The sequence below is a fragment of the Poecilia reticulata genome, linkage group LG5, assembly GCF_000633615.1.
Source record: "Poecilia reticulata strain Guanapo linkage group LG5, Guppy_female_1.0+MT, whole genome shotgun sequence".
Classification (NCBI taxonomy): Eukaryota; Metazoa; Chordata; class Actinopteri; order Cyprinodontiformes; family Poeciliidae; genus Poecilia; species Poecilia reticulata.
The window spans coordinates 9,991,003-10,012,454 of NC_024335.1; the positions used below are offsets into that span (position 1 = coordinate 9,991,003).

General features: G+C 39.8%; 1 protein-coding gene across 1 annotated transcript in view; it reads left to right on the forward strand.

The window, feature by feature from the left end:
- Positions 1 to 201: 201 nt before the first annotated feature.
- pmepa1 (prostate transmembrane protein, androgen induced 1) overlaps positions 202 to 21,452 on the forward strand; it is a 38,796-nt gene continuing 17,545 nt past the window's right edge. Inside the window, exon 1 of the mRNA XM_008408892.2 lies at positions 202 to 468. Coding sequence (XP_008407114.1) covers positions 372 to 468 — 97 coding nt within the window. The 5' untranslated portion in view covers positions 202 to 371. The remainder of the gene's footprint in view (positions 469 to 21,452) is intronic.

Sequence of the window (21,452 nt, forward strand, 5' to 3'; positions counted from 1 at the left end):
GCTGATTTCATTTCCAGCGGACAATGAAACTAACTCAAGTAGATTTGAACAACGTTTAGCGGCGGAGCAGACACTTCCACTGCCCGCCGAAAGACTGACACATTCAAATCGATAGATAGTTAGATTTCGGAGGAAGAGGAGGAGAAAGCAGAGAGGGGCGGAGGAGAGAACCGAGACGAAGGGAGGACGGACGGACCGGAGAGGAAGGAGAGGAGAGGAGTCTGGAGAGAGCGCAGAGACAAGAGGAGAAAATTCAGGGGGGTAATTTAGTCTTATTTTGGGTCTCCTCTCCTTCTTCCAGCCTTCTCCACCCCCTGCTTTTAATTTCTTCATCTCTTGGAGCATTTATGTCTGCTTTTGGGAGGCGTTAGATGTTGAACTTGATGGGTGTTTTAAACGCCACCGCCCCCAATGTCTCCTGTACTTGTAACTGTAAGCCCTACACCTCCATCCAGAACATGGAAATCAGTAAGTAACATTTATTATACTTTTTTTTATAAATCTGCTGACTCCTTTTCCCAATGTTTTCAACTGTGTGTGATGACTGTGATGCTGCATTTATGACTTTTGGCTCTGTTTGAAACACCCCATTCATTCTCAGGTTACGTTTCCTATAGAAATACGCGAAATTCACTTTCTCGTTTGATTTTGCTCCTGTAATATTTTCAGTTTATTTTACCCTTTAACGACTTCCTGTCAACTTTACTTTTAGCGCTGCTCATAAAAACTGCGAGGAATCATTAAAAGCTCCTCTAATGAACCATTTTCCCTGCAGATGGTTCATAAGGTTTGATTTTGAACTTGAACTATAACGTCGCAAGCTTTCTGTCGCGTCTGCAGAGGCAAACTGATTCTAAAAGGAAACAGAAAAGATTGCAGTCTGCCTTTCTTCTCTCTTAATGGTCAGGATATGAGATGAAGCGTGTCGAAACTCTCATAATTTCGCCTTTGAGGACACTGGAAGTAGAAAAATAAAAACAGAGGAAAAGGTGGGTTTTCCCCTGTGGAGAAGAAGAAGAAGAAGAAGAAGAAGAGGAGGAGGGTGTTTGAAGTTTGCTCGTCGCTTCGTAATTCCGGTGAAGCCAGACGTCTGTCTAGCCGTCTGCCTGCGCGTGCGCGCTGTTTATGTGTGTGTGTGTGTGTGTGTGGTCGTATCCGGGAAATCCCTGCGTGTGTGTGTTATGTTGTGTTTACATCTGTGAGATTTTTGTCTGTTTCTTTTTGTTTGAAGCGGTAAGATACTGTGACCCTCCACTGGGGTCCATTCCCCACTGCTGGTTGTGAATTCACTAGTGATACTTTGAGGTCTGTTGTAGATGAAAAGACGGGTGTGTGTGTGTGTGTGTGTGTGTGTGTGTGTGTGCGTGTGCGCGACTGTGTGCGTGTGTGTGTGTTTCTATGTTAGTGAGTCCAGCTGAGGTCACCAACAGTTCTGACTCAAACTCGTTTCAGCTCTTTGGGCAAGAAAGCAGAGTACAGTCAGTGATATTTCACTGAACAATAATATAATAACTTGTTTGGGCTGGAACTGAGTAACATCTCTGCTGATTTATAGTTTTGTCTGCAGAAATGAGCTCTTGTTTTCTTTTCCTTAGCCTCCTTTTCTACATTTTAAATTCATATTATGGTATGTACCTCAAGGCAAACAAAGAAACATGATCCTCAAAATGTTTAATGCAGGTTTTAAAGCTACAGAAAAAAAAAAGAAATAATACAAAGTCACAAAAGTGAGGATGGGGATTTTTGCAGATTAATCTTCTTACAGTCTGAACAACTGAGTTATGGACTTTGTGTTTCAGGCCCAAATTCTTGCAATGGAAAGTAGAACTGAAGCAGTTTTTTTATTTTATAATATAGGAAATAATCTGTTAACTTATTCTGACTGCAGTCATTTATTATTCTCTTCTTGAAGTTTTCCTGTTTTTCTTGCAGTCATACGATGCCAAATAAATCAATGAAGCATGCTGTCAGTTTTAGCAAACCTACTTTTAAAATGACTGTTCATTTAACCTACAGTCTGTTTAGACGCTTCTGGGTTGGTTGAAGGTATATTTATGTTTTTTTTAATAAGACTTTCCACTTTGAAAGTGGGAAGGAAAGACATTTCAGACACTGTGAGTAATGGGTTTAGCCAATCATGTGTGAGAAGGGTTCATGCTGGTGTCATCCGTCATTTATTTCTCATGCAGTCTGTCTGACAGGACATTAGTCCCAAGTGGGTGCTTGCTGAATTTTGGCATACTGGCTAAAATACAAAAGGATTAGGCTGCGTTCCCATTTCAGGATGGAAATGTGTGCAGAAGCAAGTCCTTCTGACACAACATGTTGTCATTGGGGTCTCTGGTTTATTGGGCAATATGTTCAAAATAACAGTAATTTGACTGATCTGAAAGGATCAGTCAGAACTGTAACTTTAATTTTGCTTCCAAAGATCTTGCGTTGACATTAAATTGGTGGTATTTCTGGATTGTTTGAGACTCATTCCTTGAGCGTTTTGAAGATTTTGGAGTCAAGCAAGCAAGTTGTGATTAAATGCCCAGCAGCACGTCGAACTGAGGCAGCAGGAAGCTGGAATCGAAGTTACAGTGGTAATCGCTAAAAATGCGCACAACTGCCTCTTTTAAATGTTCAAATATCAAATATGTGCATTTATGCGCTCAGTGTTAACCATCTTAACATAACTGCAGAAGCTCTTGGATTTACAGCCAATCAGTGCCAAGGAAAATTAATACTGCTCTGCAATTGGCCAACTACTAACCGCTTAAAGTAGCTTCCACATCTGCATTGTCTCTTGAATATTTTAAATACAAAATGTGATGCTCCACTTTAATATTGTTGAAAAGCGCTACAAACATTTGACATCCAGTATTAAGTATTTAGTTTGCACTGCCTGCCACTTCTGCCTGTTTTCCCTGCCCAAGATGAATAATTAATATTTTCAATAATTATCAGTTTTTGATTTCAGAGACTTCATTATCCATTTTAGTTAGCATTGTTTTGTTTTTTTATTTTGGATATTTAAAATATTTTCCAGTTCCAGTGTTAAACATTCTCTAGAACTCCAGGTTTTGATTTTTTTAGTATGAATTGGATGGATTAATTTATTATTTTCAACATTATATTAGTTGAAAAAGGTCTCAAAATGACAATATTATTGCTTATTGCAATAATTTCTTGGGCGATTTATCGTCCGGCAAAATTGGTTGTGTTGACAGGCCTCCATGCACATCTACTCCTGAACGAGACTTTGGATCATCTGGTTGTAGGCAGCGGACTGTGACATTGATAGAGTGACAGTTTGATACGAATACATGAACAATTACGCGTCTCTGCGTAGCATTTGGAAGTAAATGCTCATGCTTCCTGCTACTGCATTTTGTAAACTGTTGTGCAGATTCCTGCCCACCCGAGCTTGAAGCTGCAGATTATATTTTCGGTTTTGTGAACCTCATAATCTCCCCCCCCTCCTGCTGTTTGGATCTCATTTGAAAGAATTTTAAGAAGCACACATTTTGTTTCATGCTCATCCAAGCTGTCTAACTGTGAGTCACGTAAGATTTTCTATGTGCAAAATGAAAAGGATGTATACTTCACAAACACAAAGACTTTTGACTAAAGCTGCATCAGAGTGTATCTATTTCAATCTTGTATCAGATTGCTGCCTGGACTTGTAACAGTAAGACGAGATAAGAATGCAGATAGACACAAACACGCAATTCCTCTGTCTGAAAACAGACGTGATGTTTAGTCTGGAGGACAGAAGGAGGGAAACAGATAAACCAAAGAAGGAGAGCAGAGCAGGCTGGAGAAGCGTGAGGGAGAAATGTGTCGTAACTTTGGAAAGAACGAACCGGGTAAAAAAGAGAGAGACTGAGAAGCCGAAAGAGACATTCTGCTGAGCTGAAAATCGTGTAGGAGTTGACAGACTGAAACTAATGATGCACTGGCCTTTATTATAAAAACAAGATTATTTTTAAGCCGCTGCAGATGTACTGGGCAGCATGAACTGGAGTGTGACAGGAGAGATGAAAGACACAGCAGAGCAAGTAAAACACAGGCTAATCCACATTTTACACATGAGATGTGGCGATCAAAGCAGGGACAGGATAGAAACAGGAGGGGCTTCCTAAAGGTCTGACCCGAGAAGATCTTTAAAACAGATCTGGAAGAAAGCTCCCATCTGAGAACAAACATGTGATCCGATGTGTTGTTTCAAGTATTTAAAATGTCTTAAAGACTCAATCCTTCCATCTTAAGAAAGTTACTCAGAAATATACATGATAAATGAGAAGTTTAGTGTCTATTTATGAGGGACAAGCGCACTAATCTCAGCTGCTTTTAACCACTCTGCTAATGTCTATCGCTGGTCCCACCGGTCCCACATCCAGCAATGCTTTTAAGAACCTGATATAACCAAGGCGAGTGCTGCGTTCACATTGTCATCTGACCAATCCTCTCTACAAGGGATGCTCGTACATAGGAAGGTACATATTTGGGGACATTGTGCTTTGCAGACTGCGTAGTTCATTTGGAGTTGATATGGGCAAATGAAAACACACCACACATTGACAGATTTACTCAGGAACATTTAGAGGATGAATTCAGAGTAAACAAAAATGGCCGACAAGGAAGAAGCCATGGAGGTAGTTTGTGGACTATATTTAGTAGAGAATAAACACATCCACATTTTAGTCTGTCATGGCGGTTTTGTCTTCTATATTTTGGATTTCTCTCTATGTTTCCGTCGGCTCGGTTTCTGATTGGCTGCACGTCGCATTCAATGGTCTGTATTCTTGTTTGTTGTTGAGGAAAACTCCAACATGCCAAAGCAATCTAATAGAGACCCAGTGGCACAAAAAGTGGGTATGCAGGGTATGCAACGCATAGGGAGGCAGCACTAGAGGGGGCGCCAAAATCCCATCTGGAGGGGGCGGCGCGCCGATGATGTTCTCCCATACAGTTCAGCGCGCCTTATGCTCCTTCACCTCGCGCACATAACGAGGTAAATGTATCAAGTTCTACCCTTCACGTATCGTCGCCTGGGGGGGGGATGGGACGAGCGAGCGAGTGAGCGTTGCTCCTTCACCCTGATGTTCCTTCCCTCGGGGGGGGGGGGCCGCCGATCTATGTTTTCGCATCCACGTGAATAATGTGTAGTTGCGCCACTGTAGAGACGCACCGATTGTAGATTTCTAACTCATCGTGGATTACGAGTCTTTAAAAAGCCTAACCTGCCGATTCTAATTTTGGCCCATGCTGATTTCTTTTGTCTGAAATGTTGTTCAATACAGCAAGTACGTTGCTGAGTTGGCAGCAGTGAGGTGAGTATTGTTGCTCAGCGAACATCCCAGAGAAACTAACCTGCAGAAGTTGATTTGAGGTCGTTGCAGTCCCGATGTGTTTCTGACGCTATCACTCTTCACACACCACACACAACAACAATGTTATCTTTAATAAGATTATCTTTAGAGTCATCAATGTAATGAGAGCATCCTTAAGATTATCGGAAAGGAAAGATCAGGTCTAATATCAGCATAATTATCTTGTTTTATGCACCGGGCTTAAGCCAAAAATGATTTACCAGTTCAGTCTGATCAGGTTTATTTTTGAAATAGCGATCCTGGAAAAAACCTGGAACTCGCTCAAGGACTATACATCCCATTTGGTGTTTAAACCAATTGAATCGATTTATCTTAAAAAATCCTGAGCGGATAGACGGATGGTCTATCCGCCCAGAGAACTCCAGACATAACACTAAGCCCATAAAAATTAAAATCATTATCATCTCGGGAAAATGTGGTGAAACCTGTTGCTGTATTTACCCGTCAACTTGTACTGTACAAGTTCAACAGGTGAATAAAGTTCTCCGTTCTGATGGATAACGTGTGTGTTCCTCAGGAATGACTGCAGCATTCCCAAAGCGCTTATCACTTTTACCCCTCCTCACTCCGATAGAAACACCAGCTGAAGTGAATGTGTGCAGATGAGCGACAAGGAGGAAACACAGGTGGCCAAATGAAAACGATATTATCCTGGAATCTAAAAGCAAACCAGCCAGTTTTATGATTCCAGATGACGGTGAGAGCTGGCATCGTTCAGGTCTTACTCACTTTGTGAAAATGTTATGAGTCAATCGGTTCAACTGTTGAGTTCAGGAGTAAATGGCCAGGTGCTGGAGAGGAAATGTTGGAAAACCTCAGAAAATCTGGAGTACTGTTGACAAAGATCACAGGGAAGAAAAATCTGAAAAGCAATTGTTAAGTGAAACTATAGATTCAGAGAATTCCGACTCCTGTATATCCAACACCTGGATTTAAAAGCATTTAAACTCCCTAAACGTCCAGAGCCAGAGCTGCAGAGCCCCGGACTCACTGCACACTATCATTAGCTGTCTAACTTTCCTCCTTCATTTGGATCTCTTAGGTTGTAAGACATCTGTTCCAAGCGGCAGACATGGCGAGTCAAAGCACATGACCTCAGCATTACTCACAGGCTGGCCATGTGTCTGTGCAGTGAAGTCATCGATGTTATCAGCTCTGAAGAATCATTTCCTACAAGTAGCTCCGTCGTCTCCCGGTGCATTTGTTTCTGCATGTCCTAAAACCAACACATCCGCGGTCCGCCTGCACAGCCAACGCAAATGTTATCCATATCATGTGTTTGAGTGAGTGTGGGTTCAGCTGCAGGGTAGAGGGATTTATTTTGGTTATCGAATTTGAGGAAAGGAGTCATAACGTCGCAGAGTGGAGCGGCGGGTTACTGGCGTGTTGATGACAGGAAGGCTGCAATGAATAAAGATTTATGTTCAACTCCTTCACCTCAGCTTATATCACGTTACGAAAACATTTTCAGACTTCCTCTCCAAACTTCAGCCTATAGCTAATTTATATGTAACATGAACATGTAACATATAAAACCTTGCATGCGTGCAGCCTTTACACTAAAAAACACAACATTTTGCCAACTATTCTAGTAGTTTCTAGTTCAGATATCTTGTAACACTTGGAATAAGACAGAATTAACTTAAAAGTAACTTATTAGCAAGATATAGGAGCTTGTTTTAGGTAGATAATTCCTTAATTTTTATAAAAATAGTATTTGTTCCACTGGCAGATTAACTTATAACATGGGAACAACAATGTTATTATCAATATTAAGGAATAAATAACCACAAATATGCAAATAAGCTTCTACGTGAAAGTTACTTTCGACTTAATTCAAGTGTGCTAGGATATGTGCTCAAAAATACTTGGTAATTGTAATTTGTGTTTTTGCAGTGTAACTGTGACTAAATGTGAATTCTGGTTTTATATAAGCATGTAAATACATGAATGGATGTTAGTTTATGGAATTTCAGACTGATGTGATGTTTCAAACATAGTGTATGCTTCCTTAAAAAAATGCAATAAGAGAAAAATTAAAGCTAAACAGAATAAAATGACCGGGAGACCAAGGCGAACATACCACAACTGACCTTTTGATTTGATAAAATTTAAAGTCATATCACTCATCTCTACTTCAACAGATTCAATATTACACCTTATTTCCCCTGTGTTCCTAATTTCTGTTTGGATCCGTTGACCTCCTGACCCCTGATCAAACAAAATTAACTCAATAAAACCTCCTACTTAAAGATATTATTACTGAAGTAAAGCCTGTATCTGTGTAGTAGAAATTGGATATCTCACCCTTCATTATTTTTAATAATCATCTGTGACAGATAGCATGAGAAGATGCGTATAACGTCTCAAGGTAATTGTAATAAAAGTTCTTTAACAAAGTAAGCAGCAGTAGCAAGCAGGCGATAATATAAATCCTAAGTTGTTGTTGGAGTTTAGTCAATCAGATTTGAATACATCCTTTATTATTTCAGATTGACATCCTAAAAGTTTCATGTCTTTCACTTTGTAAAGCTTTTTATCTTTGTTTTGTCTCTCAGGACATCACAGAATGACTGTAGCGCTTAGTTTGCCAGGAGACACTTTAAAAATGGACAGCTTTCACTTCTCCAAAAGGAGCTGCTGTGGCATTTGACCGTCTTTATTCGTCATTGTTGCTGTGTGATTCTGCTTGTCATGAGTCCCCCTCCACATCCTGTCTGAGCTGCAGCTCCCATGTGACAGAGATGATGCTTATTCATTCCTATGCTGGCGCTCCATTTGTATTGCAAAACTGAGTCTTGATGCAACCGGCTTGTAATTCCAGCACTGCAACTTTGATTGTCACACAGAGGGGAACTTTTCGCTGCTGTCACTGATATAATCACAATGTTGTCATTTTACTTAAGCAAAGTGCCTAAAGAAAAGCAGAACAGTAGGAAGTATTTACCCGTAAGTAAGAGGATGACTTTATCAGTTTTTGTGATGACATATCTTGTCTCCTTATAAGTATAATGGTCTGACCTTTGGGTTTAGATAAATCCTGTTCAAAATTATGATTTAAATGTTTTAACGCTAATATTTGTCATATGACCAACAAATTCTGGGCGCTCCTTTTTCCGCTTTTCTGACTTTACTTCCCATTGATTTCTCTTTCTGCTCTTCTGTCTTTTTTGCTGGAACTCAGTGAATCATGGAAATTAAATCATCGAGTCTGCTCTGGCGGCTCTCCTGGACTTATTATGCAAACTTTACTGTCTGGCTGTCTCATGCGCTGTGTGAGAGCAAGCAGGCACATGTGTTAGTTTCTCCTGTAAGTGCAGAAGTCAGTATCAGAAGTTTGATGCTTGCATTTCCGCATGTTTGCAGGAAAGAATAGACAATAATTTAGTTTTGTTTCCTGAAACCTGCGTAGATCGAATTCTCCCTTTTGTTTTTGTTTTTTTTCTTGTGCTGTGAATGACAGCTGGCATCATCCCAGAGATTAATTTAATCCTTGAGGACGATAAGAAGGCTGTAATTTGTCTCTGAAGAGGTAATGTGTCTGCAGAAAGTCAGCCAAGCTTCTAATTGTTTTTGATCTCCAGCTGTGGATAAAACTTGACTCTGGAATATTCTCATTCTCTTCAGCCGCTGGGTAGCCGTGTTCAGTGCCTTGCTTGAAGGCATATCAGCAGCAGTTTTTTCCCATTGCGGAAAACTGAGTCCTGATGACTCTCATCCTGCTTCTTTTCCTGTTCTGGATTTCTCGTTTCCTGGCTTCCTAAATTCTTTCCTTTCCTATCCACCTCTTTATCTCATCAGATCCACACTGGCAAGTGCTGACGGACCAGTTCATTAGCTGGGTCAATGTTTTTCTCAATAAAATAGAAGTGCCTTAAACTATTGATCAAATTAGATAACCAAACATGGATAAAACTGTTTAGTTGTGCTTTTAATTAAGGTGTGTTAATTATGATTAATTAATTACATAGATTTACAAGTGGTAATTTTTTATTACGCAATCTTTTTATTAAAAAAAAACTAGACCCGGAACCTTTAAACTTTGTTTCTGGTACGCCTTTAAATCTGACGCACGACGTCTACAAACAACAGTGATGGTCGACTAAGCCTCTTCTCTTTTTGCTTGAAAAATTATCTGATTGGACGCTGGAAAACATTATTGTTGTGTTCAAGTTGTGCTAAGGGGAGTTAGCTTGTCATCAATGCTATCCAATTAGCTCAGCGCTAAAATGTTGCATCAACAGGAACGTTCCCAGTGCTAATGTTAGCATCACTTAAAAAGAAACACAATTGGTATAATAGCACTTTGAGCCGTTCTGATAGTTGAAGAACCTAAATAATAAATAAACAATAAATACTTTTTGGTTTAGCTCATATGTCTATTTAGTTAATAATTTTGGAAATAGTATTTTTGAATTTAAAATGCGTTTGGCTGTGATTAATTAATCGCAAACTCTGCAACTTTTGAGGGGTCCAACACAAAATTGAGTCATTGCTGGATTAATCTAAACTGTCTTTAATCTGTAATTTCTTTCCTTCCTTTCTGTTACCTGGTTTTGTTTTCTCTTGGCTCAGCCTATCGACTGTTCATTGTTTCTCAGTCTAGACGCTAAAAAACACACAGAACCCCCAAAAAGTCATCAGGACGTCCTTATCATGCATATATGTAGATGCATGCAGCATGTGCGTGCAGGGGTCAAGTTCATTGGCACTATTTTCAGATGGGAGGGGGTGCATGAGCGTTTTCGCCCCCTCATATCTGATCTGCATACGAGACAGCACTCAGCTGAGGCCCTTTCACTCCGCCGGACCCGCGGTGTCCCATTAATTAGTCTGAAATCAGAGCGAGCCCTATATGTCTGCGTCGCAGAGTAAATAAATCCACACAGAGGCTGTCTGAGGAGCAAGAGGCTTGCTCTATAAATAAGGGCAATGTCTGTCAGACTGTCATGTGGCAACGTGGAAAAGATTGTCTCTTGTTTCACATTAATTAGTCTGAGAAGAGGGGGAAAAAAACGGGAAGCAACTGTCTGCTTTTCTAAATGCGTCTGTGTTGGTAAAATTACAACGTCCTCCACTAATTAATCTGGCGCTGACAAACTTGCCATAAGATTGTCTGGTGCACAAAATGCTCATGCTAACGTCTGATTATGTTTGAAGAAGAAATTACAGTGTCTGCAGCTTTTGTTGGTTAGTCTGAAGAGGCGTTATTTGTCTGCCGAGTTTCCTCAGAGCACGTCTTTAATCTAAGGATGTAAAAAATGACCTTAAGGTTTTCAAAACCGGGGGGAAAAAAAAGCACATTGCAGTTCAGTTAGGATGTGCAAGACTGCTTGCGTGGATGCACTGTGTGACATGTGATTTAACATAGTGAATCTATTGCTACAGTTCTGACATTCACAAATAAGATAAAGACAACCTGAACTGATTTATTTCAGTTAAAACATGGAGAAAATAATTTTCATTAGAAATTCAGATGCACATATGCAAATGGTTATTGTGATGATGGGTCTGCTTTTTTGCATATGAAACCAATGTTGCTGTGCATCTGCAGAACGGGGGTGAAGTGAGACAGTCTGGGTGTCTGGGAGGGCAAAGGTCAGAGGTCAGGTCAGTAAAAGGATGGGAGGAGGGTAAGATGCAGCTTTCATTGTGTCAGTAGCACAGACTCCTGAAATATGTCTGTTACAGATTCATGTTTAGATAGAAGCTGCTGGCAGTTTTAGACACAAACAGCAAATATATCAGATTAAACAAATTATAAACAGAATTAGATTTTTATTAAATAAATGACTAAATTAAACTGTGTCACAGTAAAGCTTTGATTTAACTAAATAATAGCGAGTTGTTGCTCATTTGATCACATTTGGGTCATTTGATCAGTTTTCTCTCTATGGTAAATGTGAACATGTCGCAGTAACGTTTGAATGCTCTTAATTTTTATTTTTGTTTTGATGGATCATCTGCTTGAACATCTCTGAGACTCCGTTCCGGTCCGCTCTGGGATATTTGAGCCAAAGCCTTGAGCAGTCAGCTGGTTCTGACTGTGAGACCGAGTCTAGACAATGGACACTTCAGTCTGGGAAACACGCACACACACTCTGACTACCCCCCACACACTCACGTCACAGACGCTCATGACCATGGGCTTGACCCCTACACACACACACACACATACACACACACACACACCAACACACACAAAGGACTTTGTCTGCCTCACTCTGCCCTCTGGCTCACAGGAAACAGCTGGGACCACATCTTTGCATCTCCGGCCAAACACGCACAAATGATGCTCTGACTCCTCCCTTTTTGTTTAAATTACTACTAATTATCGTTGCATATTCAAATATTCACTCCCTCAGACACAATATGCAACCCGATGTTGTTATAATGCCTGATACAAACCAAGCTCCACGTCAGGAACAACAACCCCCCGTCCCCCCAACCTCCTCCTCCTCCTCCTCAAAGTGTCACAAACACAAAAGCAGACACACACAGAGTAGATTACAGTGTGTCTAGACGGAAAGCACAAAGACACAGACTGCGTTTTGCTTCCAGAATATCTTCCCAAGTATGACCCCACGAGTTGTTTCTTTAAAAAAAAAAAACAAAAAAAAAACCTGCCCTCTTGTGGTTCTTAGAGCAACTGCACCGCCTGCTGCCATTAAAAATGTAAAGATTCTATACAAAGTCTATTCTTATCCAGATATTGACTGAATTATTGAAAACAATCTGGAAGTGTCCATGTAACCAAATAATAAAAAACAGCTTCTATTTAATGGATGTCTGTATTTTAAAACAGCAGTTATTCATTTGTAAGTAATTGTTTAGCGAAACTAACCACCATTGACTAATACGACCGCCAGAAGGAAATAGTTTTATAGGATTTTCTTAACTAGTCCAGAACAGTTTATGTGACTTTAACCAAAACAAGCTTTTCTCAGTTTCCTTGTTAAGTGAGCCACATCTAATGACGCCCTCCAACTCCACTGCCTTTTTTTGTTAGAAGACGTCAAGGTTGGCTTTTTTTACTGGCTGTTTAAGGAACACGTCTGATGTTTGTACGTGGATAATTCATTTGTATTTAAATACAACTGGTAATAAATGTTTATTGTATTCTTCTTGGTAAACAAAATAAAACTTTACAACATTTGTTTTAGAGAAACAGCAGCACAGTCACCATTCAGACATAAACTCAGGACTTTTTCAGCGCTTTTTGGTGCAGGAGTAATAGTTTATTGCATTTGTTTGTGGGAGGGAGGATTCCTGAAGTTCAAAGTTGGAAAAATTACCTCACTCACCCTCTTAAGTCATCGTTTTAACTTTGAAAGTGGAAGGTTTCCAATTATACCCAACCTAAAAAACCAATACGGCTGCTGCAGGTACAAAGCGTAATGTTAGCTAGCTGCAGCAATGACATATTGATTTATTGTTTGGATGACTTTTATGTTCTAATACATTCAATGCTTAGAATGATTATTTTGAAGTTTAGCCAGATATCTGGTAAACTGCTGTTGTGACAAAGTAAACAACACAGATATTTACCTCAAACCCTGCTGTCCAGGGTCTGGAGACAGAAAACATTTTAAATACTCTTGATATGTAAACCTCCATATTAAATCATTTTGAACTTTCTAAAACAGTAAATTTGATTTAACAACATTTCTACAAGATGCTAATCTATAGATGTTTTTGTATTTTATGTTATTACTGCTCAGAAATGCTTCAAATGTTATCGTTGACAGAGTTGAGGGAAGCTTTGCTTTTTATCTGCTTCATTAATTTGACTTAAAGTAACTAGTTTAGCCTCCAATGGCCCTGAACTTTCATCCAAGTGCAAACAGGGAGAAAACAGCCTCTGTGTCTGGATGCAGGTGTCTGATCCAGCTTTGGTGTCAGTTTTTTTTTTACACCTCCCCATGAGACTGTTTTTAATCTTCCAACATCCTGAAAACTAACACCTAAAGCATCTTGACTAAAACAGATCCATGGTTCTGCTCTCATTTTGTCCAAAATCTTTCTAATGCCTTTTTTGTATTGATTTTGCAGCTGAAGGACGTTTCCCCACCTTGTTTCCATCCCATCTCTCTATTTAGACCTTATCACTCCTATGTAAAGACCATAGTATGATGCTGTTGCAGAATCAACTTGACAAACTCGGAGAGGAAAGCTCCAATCCTTTACATAAATATACGCAATGATAAAATATCCAGGAATGTGCTTACTACATGTTCTATATTTTAAATATTCAAACAGGTTCCTGCACCATTTTTGACATGTAATCCACTTCAAATGCACCAGAAAATATTCTTCCTGTTCAGGACTTTCCTTGGTTATTTCAGTCCTGCCTTTTCCTTGCAACATGTCTTTCCAGTGGCTTTGTTACAGCCATGTTTGGGTTTCTGCACATATTTGTTTTGTCTGAACTGGAGTTTATCTTTGCCTCTCTCACACACACACAAAGCAAAGGCGAGTTGAATCATGTGGAGGATGTAGTAAGGATCAGGGCTTATTTGAGCCTAGTCTTTGCCAGAGAAAGGACCTTTTCAATGCCAGGTGTTTTTAATGTTTCAGTGTTTTCCACTAAGCAGGTGATCCTGCTTGCATAACAGCTTCTAAATGATAAAAAGAAGGTTCTCATGCTGTCAGTCCACAGAAAGAAAATCCAGTGGAGGTGTTCCTGGAGGATTTAAATCAATGTAATCCTCAAAGATTTAAGCATTTATATTCTGAAGCTTAATAAAGAAATCAAGGTGCTTTTGCTCTGTTTACCACAATTCTACGTTGCCTAAGCAGCGAATTGTGGTGAATTGCATTTTGAACGACCAGCAACAATAACTTAAGGTCGTTATGTCCTGTTGGATTTTAGAGGGAAATTTTCTTTCCCTCTAAAGGGAAAGAAAATTTTCTGCACAGCAACAAATCCTAAATGTTTCTGGCACAACTTCACCGACTCCTAAGGTGCACAGAGAGTCAGCGATCAGGTACGGTAAAGACTCCAGTAAACTAGACCAACTTGTTTTGGCTTGTTAACGTCATCCTGATCAGAAATATGATGAAGGCAACAAGCCAAAATGCAGTTGTTTCTTAGCACTTCAAGTCTTTCTGGATTCTTTATCTTCCAACTGCAACATTTTATGAATCAGGCGGACAACTGGACCATTAACTCTGAATGTTTTTTCAGCTGTTTGTCCCACATTCTAGCTAATTTTAGCTTATCCACAATATTTGCATACTGAATGGAGTGATAACCCTCATTCTACTGGTAGTGTTTACCTGCTAGTTGCTCTGTATGCCAGTGACAACCCTTATGCTAATGTTGGCCTTAAGCTAAAAGAAACATTTTAGCAATTTTTGGATATAATGGCTACATTTAGCATACTAAATGTTAGTAAAATGCTAAGTTAGCCTTAGCATTTTAGCTAAATTTATTCACTACTATGCGCATACTGAGTTTAGACATTCAATGGTAATCAATAATCCATATGCTACTGACAGCATTTACGCTAACCATAACATTTTAGCTCATTTCCAGTATTCGAATCCATGACTTGGGTCCGACCGACGCGCACAGTTTGGCCACCATTTTTAAAATTCCATCAGGAATTTTCTAGTTTTAAATTTGCTGCTGTGTTTGGGACCATGGCTGAAACAGTCTGGGCCAAATGGGTTGTTGGACCGATAGCCGCTCATTTAGCTCTGTACAGAGAAGTTCACAGCAGACTCAAGAATCTGCAAGGGTCCCAGGTCCTGTGGCTGCAAAACAAATTTAACCCAAAGTGCCATTCCTCCAGCCGCGTGACGAGGTCTTTCTGCTGATGTGCTGTTTCAGATTTTCTCCAAACATTGTACTTATGGTCAAACGTCCTCACATTGCCTCGTCTATCCCAGCAACCTGTGGTTCAGTCAGATGAAACTTTGCAGTCCTAAATCATGCTGTCATGTTATTTTTAAAGAGTAGAGCTTTTCTCCATCATCCTTTCATACTTATTCATTGCTGATCCAGTTGTCACAGACCTTAACACATGCAGCGCATGTGTGCAAAGAGTCTTTTTTCTCAACACTGCAAAGTCTGCATTTGCTGAAATTTCCACTTCTGAACGGCCTGGTGGCAGTCTCCAACGATTTTCACCTGTAAATAATCTTTTCTTTGTAAAATTATGGACTTCAGATGGAATGAGAAATAGCAACAGTTGTATATGTGAAATCATTGCTGATTTCTTTCCACCCTGCTGTTGTGTTCAGACAGCAGAACAGAAAGCCACCCAAACTTGTTTACACTTGCTGATGAATATTTAATGTTTTATTTGCCTCAAGTCTGTGTTAGAAGAAAGGATGCTATGATTTTTTCCCATGAGGTTTTTGTGTTTTTGATGGTCTGGTTTACTTGGTGAGTCAAATCTAGATCATTTACCTTTTATATACTAACTGTTACCATAAAAACTCTTTATTTCCCCCTGGTTATGATTTGAAATTTAAGTGTTCTTGTTTTGGTTTTGCTACTATTGTGCACGTCACTAAAAATGTCTCACAGTTGCAGAGATGCAGGTTTTATGATCGTTTCAGGTCATCATTTGGATCATGTCTACATTTTGCAATCATTTGAGTCACAATTTGTGCTGCAGAGCTAAGCATTAAAGCTTACAGAGTGGTTATGTTTATGCAGGCTGAGTGAAAACAGCTTGTTGAATCTACTGACACTTTAAACTCAAACTATTGATGTTTGCGTACAGTAAGTCTGTCACCATTCAGTTTGGAGCCGTTCTCTGTACACATTAACAAAACCCAGACTACAAATGGATGAGCTTTCAGTTCATTATCGTTGTCCGTTACTGTGGAATTGATTTTTTCTCAGAAACATAAACACAAGCACTGAGTCAGACAGACATTGTTGTGTCTCGCCAGGTGTGTGTGTGTGTGTGTGTGTGTGTGGCTAAAGACCGGCTGAGCTGGTTTTAGTGTGGCAGCTAAACACTGTTTGGAGAGCGAACACATGTCTGGCTTATGCGCTGACACAAACACTCCCTCACATCCCCCTTCTTTTGTAAGCTTGATCTCACACTAATTGTGCTTCAGAACAGCGTTTTCCTTCCCTAAGAGATAAACACACACCAGGCACATGCACTGTTGGAAAATGACGCATTTATCCTTGAACAATTTGGGCAAAAATCTCACAGAGCTCCTTCAGCAGGGAGTGGAAACTTCTCTCTGCTTTAGTTTTAGAAATGGGTTACTTGTGTAACCCTAAAGTACATCTTTCACAGTCTTCAGTGTGTATATCTACAGATTTTTATTACAGGTTTCAAGATGCTAAGAGAGGCTTAAGATGCGTTGCATTTCTCAGAAACTGAAAATCATTGTTGCTGTATCCTAGTAAGAACTCAATGCTGTGAGATCGTAATAGTACAACCTTGAACAAACATATCACCCTCTTCTTAGAACTCTTATGTTTAGAAAACATCGCAAATGTTTCACAATAAGTACAGAAAAGTAAAGCTGGAATTATATAACACATTGATAATTACTTGCAAGTATTGAATACTATGTAGTATCTATTTATTTCCTCTCTGTAGAGTAATAGCAATATAACGAGCTGATATTAGTTGTTTAATTAGACTATCTGCTTTTGTTGTTTACGTTTCAGTCTTGTTTACATGTGTTTAATAGGAAGCCATCTTTTGTTTTTTCGAATAAAATTTTAACACAAATAACTGCATCAGAAACTAGAATTAATTATCTTTATAGGTCACAATTAGCGTAATAAATTTAGAAAGGACCAAACTCTAAGAACTCAACAGTATATTTATTTAATTTTTCACTTAAGGCTGTTTTCTGTGAGGCTGCAAACGGTGACATGACATGATGTGATTGTGTGCGTATGCGCGCACACACACCCTCAGCACACTGTTAATGATTATTATGTCGAGTGTCACAGTGGATCAGAGCCATTACAGACACACACAAATACACACAGCTCTTATACACATGACCTGCCTGCAACTTCTCTCTCTTTTACATTTAAATAGACTGTGTGTGTGCGTGTGTGTGTGTGTTAATTTTAGCCAGAAGAAGTAGACTGCTCTTGTCGTCTCACACCCCCCACTCTCATGTACACACACGCACACGCACACACACACACACACACACACACACACACCCCCCCCCCCCCCCCCCCCAACACACACACACACACACCCACACACACGCACACACGTACACACACGCACACGCACACACACACACACACACACACACTCACACCCCCCCACACACACACACACACGCACACACACACACACAGAGCCAGACAAGCGGCTCATAATGAGGTTTGATTTTCATACGTTTCAGACAGACTGCTCGACGGGCCAACTAGCACTGTGTGTTGGCCTCATTGTGTGTGTGTGTGTGTGTGTGTGCGTGTGTGTGTGTGTCAGCTGGTGTAATTGAAAATGGTCTCAGTCTTCCTCAGCCTCTCCTTACACACACATTTAAAATATTATTTGTTTTATTGAGAGATTTATTGTTTTGTGTGAACCTGGGGTCCATTTTCCTGGAGATGCTAAAGTTTGGGCTCAAACAGTCAATCGGATTAATCATGATTAATCAATTATTGAAATTAATAAATTTTTAACTTGAACATGCAGACTAAAGCATGCGATATGCTAAGATAACACACTTAGAGCATTAAGTAAGCCAAAACTACGCAAAAATATAAACATTTTGCACGTAAGATGGAAAAAACGTCCTTCAACAGATCAGCCCTAAATGATTAAATGTCCCCTAAAGCATTGTTACGTTGTTGCATTTTATATGTATTTCAAATATTGCTTAAAATAAGCTTAAAAAGTATGAAAAATATACACATTGTGCCACTTTGTTTTCCCTCGGATTACTTGAATAATTGTCAGAATAATCGATGGAATAATAGTTTCCTGAAACAATCGTTAGCTGCAGCTTTAGCACAGCTACAGCAGAAAATGTGAACCGGTTGCATGTGTGAAAACCTCATCAGATGCAAACCATGATGCATGTTTGCTGGTGAACACGGAAACTTTACCCCCACGTCGTTTTTAGAAATGTTATTGCCTTCCTCTCTTGCACAGGAAGCAGGACATGAGACTGAAAGTGTGTCTGGAAGTTGTTCACTTTCCCCCAGGACCAGCTAAGAATAAACAGGCTGTGAGACTTGACTTAAAATGTTGATGCAGCATAAATCTACATCTATACGCAACATCAAGAAGTTTTGGACATGTTGGAGGAATGATGACAATGAAGCATCAAAGTGTGTCAGTAGATGTGGGTTAAAAGCGGGTCGACCAGACCTGCAACCTGTCTGGCATTTTGTCTTATCAGCTTTTTATTAAACATCTGGGTGGAAATAGCTGACGGTCTAAGGTGAAATATTTGCTTTGGACTGAGTTTTGTAGGTGTTATTAATGTCTGTACAGCCAAGAGGGAGGCGAGGTTACAAAAAGGAGTGGAACAAAATTCCTGTCTCATGATGTGAGACGGCGATAAGAGTTGCACATGAAAAATCTACGGAGTTATGACTTCTCAGATTCACCAGCTGTTGAACCAAGAGGTGCATGTCTGATCCTTTTTTTCATCTGCTGAGGTATTTACTGCAGCTAAAGACAGTTTTTAAAGGTTGTTTTTTAATTATTGCCTTTTTCCCACCATCATGAGCTCATGAAGAAAGATTGTATTCATACATTGTGTGTTTGTTAAACCCTGTTTTGTATATCCATCCATTCATCCATCCATCCATCCATTTTCTTTACACCCTTGTCCCTCAGTGGGGTCAGGAGGGTTGCTGGTGCCCATCTCCAGCTAACGTTCCGGGCAAGAGGTGGGGTCACCTGGACAGGCCGCCAGTCTGTCGCAGGGCAATACAGAGACACACAGGACACACAACCATGCACACACACACACACACACACTCACACCTAGGGGCGATTTGGAGAGGCCAATTAACCTGACAGTCATGTTTTTGGACTGTGGGAGGAAACCGGAGTACCTGGAGAAAACCCACGCATGCACAGGGAGAACATGCAAACTCCATGCAGAAAGACAGAGGCCGGGAATTGAACCCAGAACCTTCTTGCTGCAAGGCAACAGCTCTACCAGCTGCGCCACTGTGCAGCCCTGTTTTGTATGTCTGCTACTTTATAGGGTGTTTTCACATTACGTAGGCTGGTGGAGTAGGTTTGATTTCAGACAGCAGTTGCAACATTAGTTACATTTTCAGCAGCTGTAGTTTGTTTTCACACTATGTCAAACAAACCAAAACCTTTGAAAAACCTGTCCCCCTCCTCACCTGTGGGGGCGCTGCCCCAAGATTTACTGAAGAAAACAACACAAAAACCTCTGAAACAGACACGAGCGCAACTTCCTTCTTCCTAAAATATAAACATAAATGGAGTAGCATCAAATTTGTCTTTTGTCTTTAGTAAAAGACCATGAGTCAGATCTGCTGCTAGCATTAGGCTAGGTGGTATTTACCCAGAATGGCCTGCGCTGTAGTCCACTTCCTGCTTTTGGAGCGGTCTCTGGTTTCATCCACATATGCATTGGGACCATCCCAGAGTTTGATCCACACATCCTCAAACAAACAGTTAAATTAAACTGAACAGGAATGGTGTGAACATTGGAAGAAAGAGGCTGAAAAGTTTCATCAAACATCCAGCATGAGTGCCTGTTGGCCTTTGCCATCACGTTGTGTGATTAGCTAAACATCTGAAAGGACTCTGTGGGCCAAAGGTGAAGAGGTCAAATGTCCCTGAGAAGTCAGCACTACGCTCAGGATGTGCAGCCCACTCGGAGCCGGTGACCTACTCTCTGCTACAGGCAGCCCGGCTCCAGGTCCAGATGGGCCTCACAGTTTAACATGGGAGTTCCCTGGATTAGCACGCTAAAATTAGACTAATGCTGCCGCCTGTCCTCTCCGCCTGCCGCTTTGCTCCACTTTCTGCCGCTCGGTCACTTTCCTGGTCTCCTCCTCTTTATTCTGTCACTTCTGTCTGAGTCCGTCTTCTCTGATTGGTCCAATATATATATATATATATATATATATTTTTTTTTAACTCGGACACACTATATAATATTTTCAACACTGCAAAACCACAAAATTTTACTAAATATTTTTGGTCTAGTTTCTGGTGCAAATTTCTTCGTACTCTTGAAATAAGACAAAACTAAATTAGGAGATATAGGAGCTTGTTGTAAGTAATATTGATAGAAACTTACTAGTCCCACTGGCATATTATTCCACTTTTAACAAGTCATTTCCCCATGTTATAAGTAAAATAATCTGCCAGTGGAACTAATACTTTTTATTAATATTTAAGAATTACTGACTTGAACAAGCTAGTATATCTTGTTGAAAAGTTACTTGTAAATTAAATGTGTCTTATTTTAAGAGACATTTTTGTTTAGCTTAGATATTTGTAGTAAACAAAACAAAAATACTTGGTAAGATTTTGCGTTTTTGCAGTGTTTAACTTTAGAAAAATACATTAGAGATGGTTCAACATTTAACTTGTTGAAGTAAAAAGAATAAAATCAGTTGCGTACTTTCATTTTATAAATGCAGTTATAAATAATGTTTGGTTTACAGTGCAGATATTTTATGCCTCTTTTTGATACTGTAAGTTATGATGTTATTTAGATTAATAGGGATTTCTTTTCACAGTATTACTAACCTGTTACTGTTACTAACGTTTTCCTGGTTAATTACTGGAGCTGGGAGAACATCGTCTCATTTTTTGTTTTGATGAAGTGGCAACAACAGTGAAAAAAACTTAATTTGTTATCAGAAGACAGCTGATGTTTTGCATCAGTACTGATTGTGAGTCAGTTTCTTCCCAGCCATGGTGACGTTTATAAGACGTCTCAGGAAAAAATGAAGTTGTATCAAAACCAGACATGTTGGAAATGGGTGTTTCCTTTATCAGAATGGTGAAAGATTAAAAAGTGGAAAGATGGGAAAGAATGACAACCCCCTGAGAAAAAAAAGTTTACACACAAACATGTTCACGCACACACACACACACACACACACACACACAC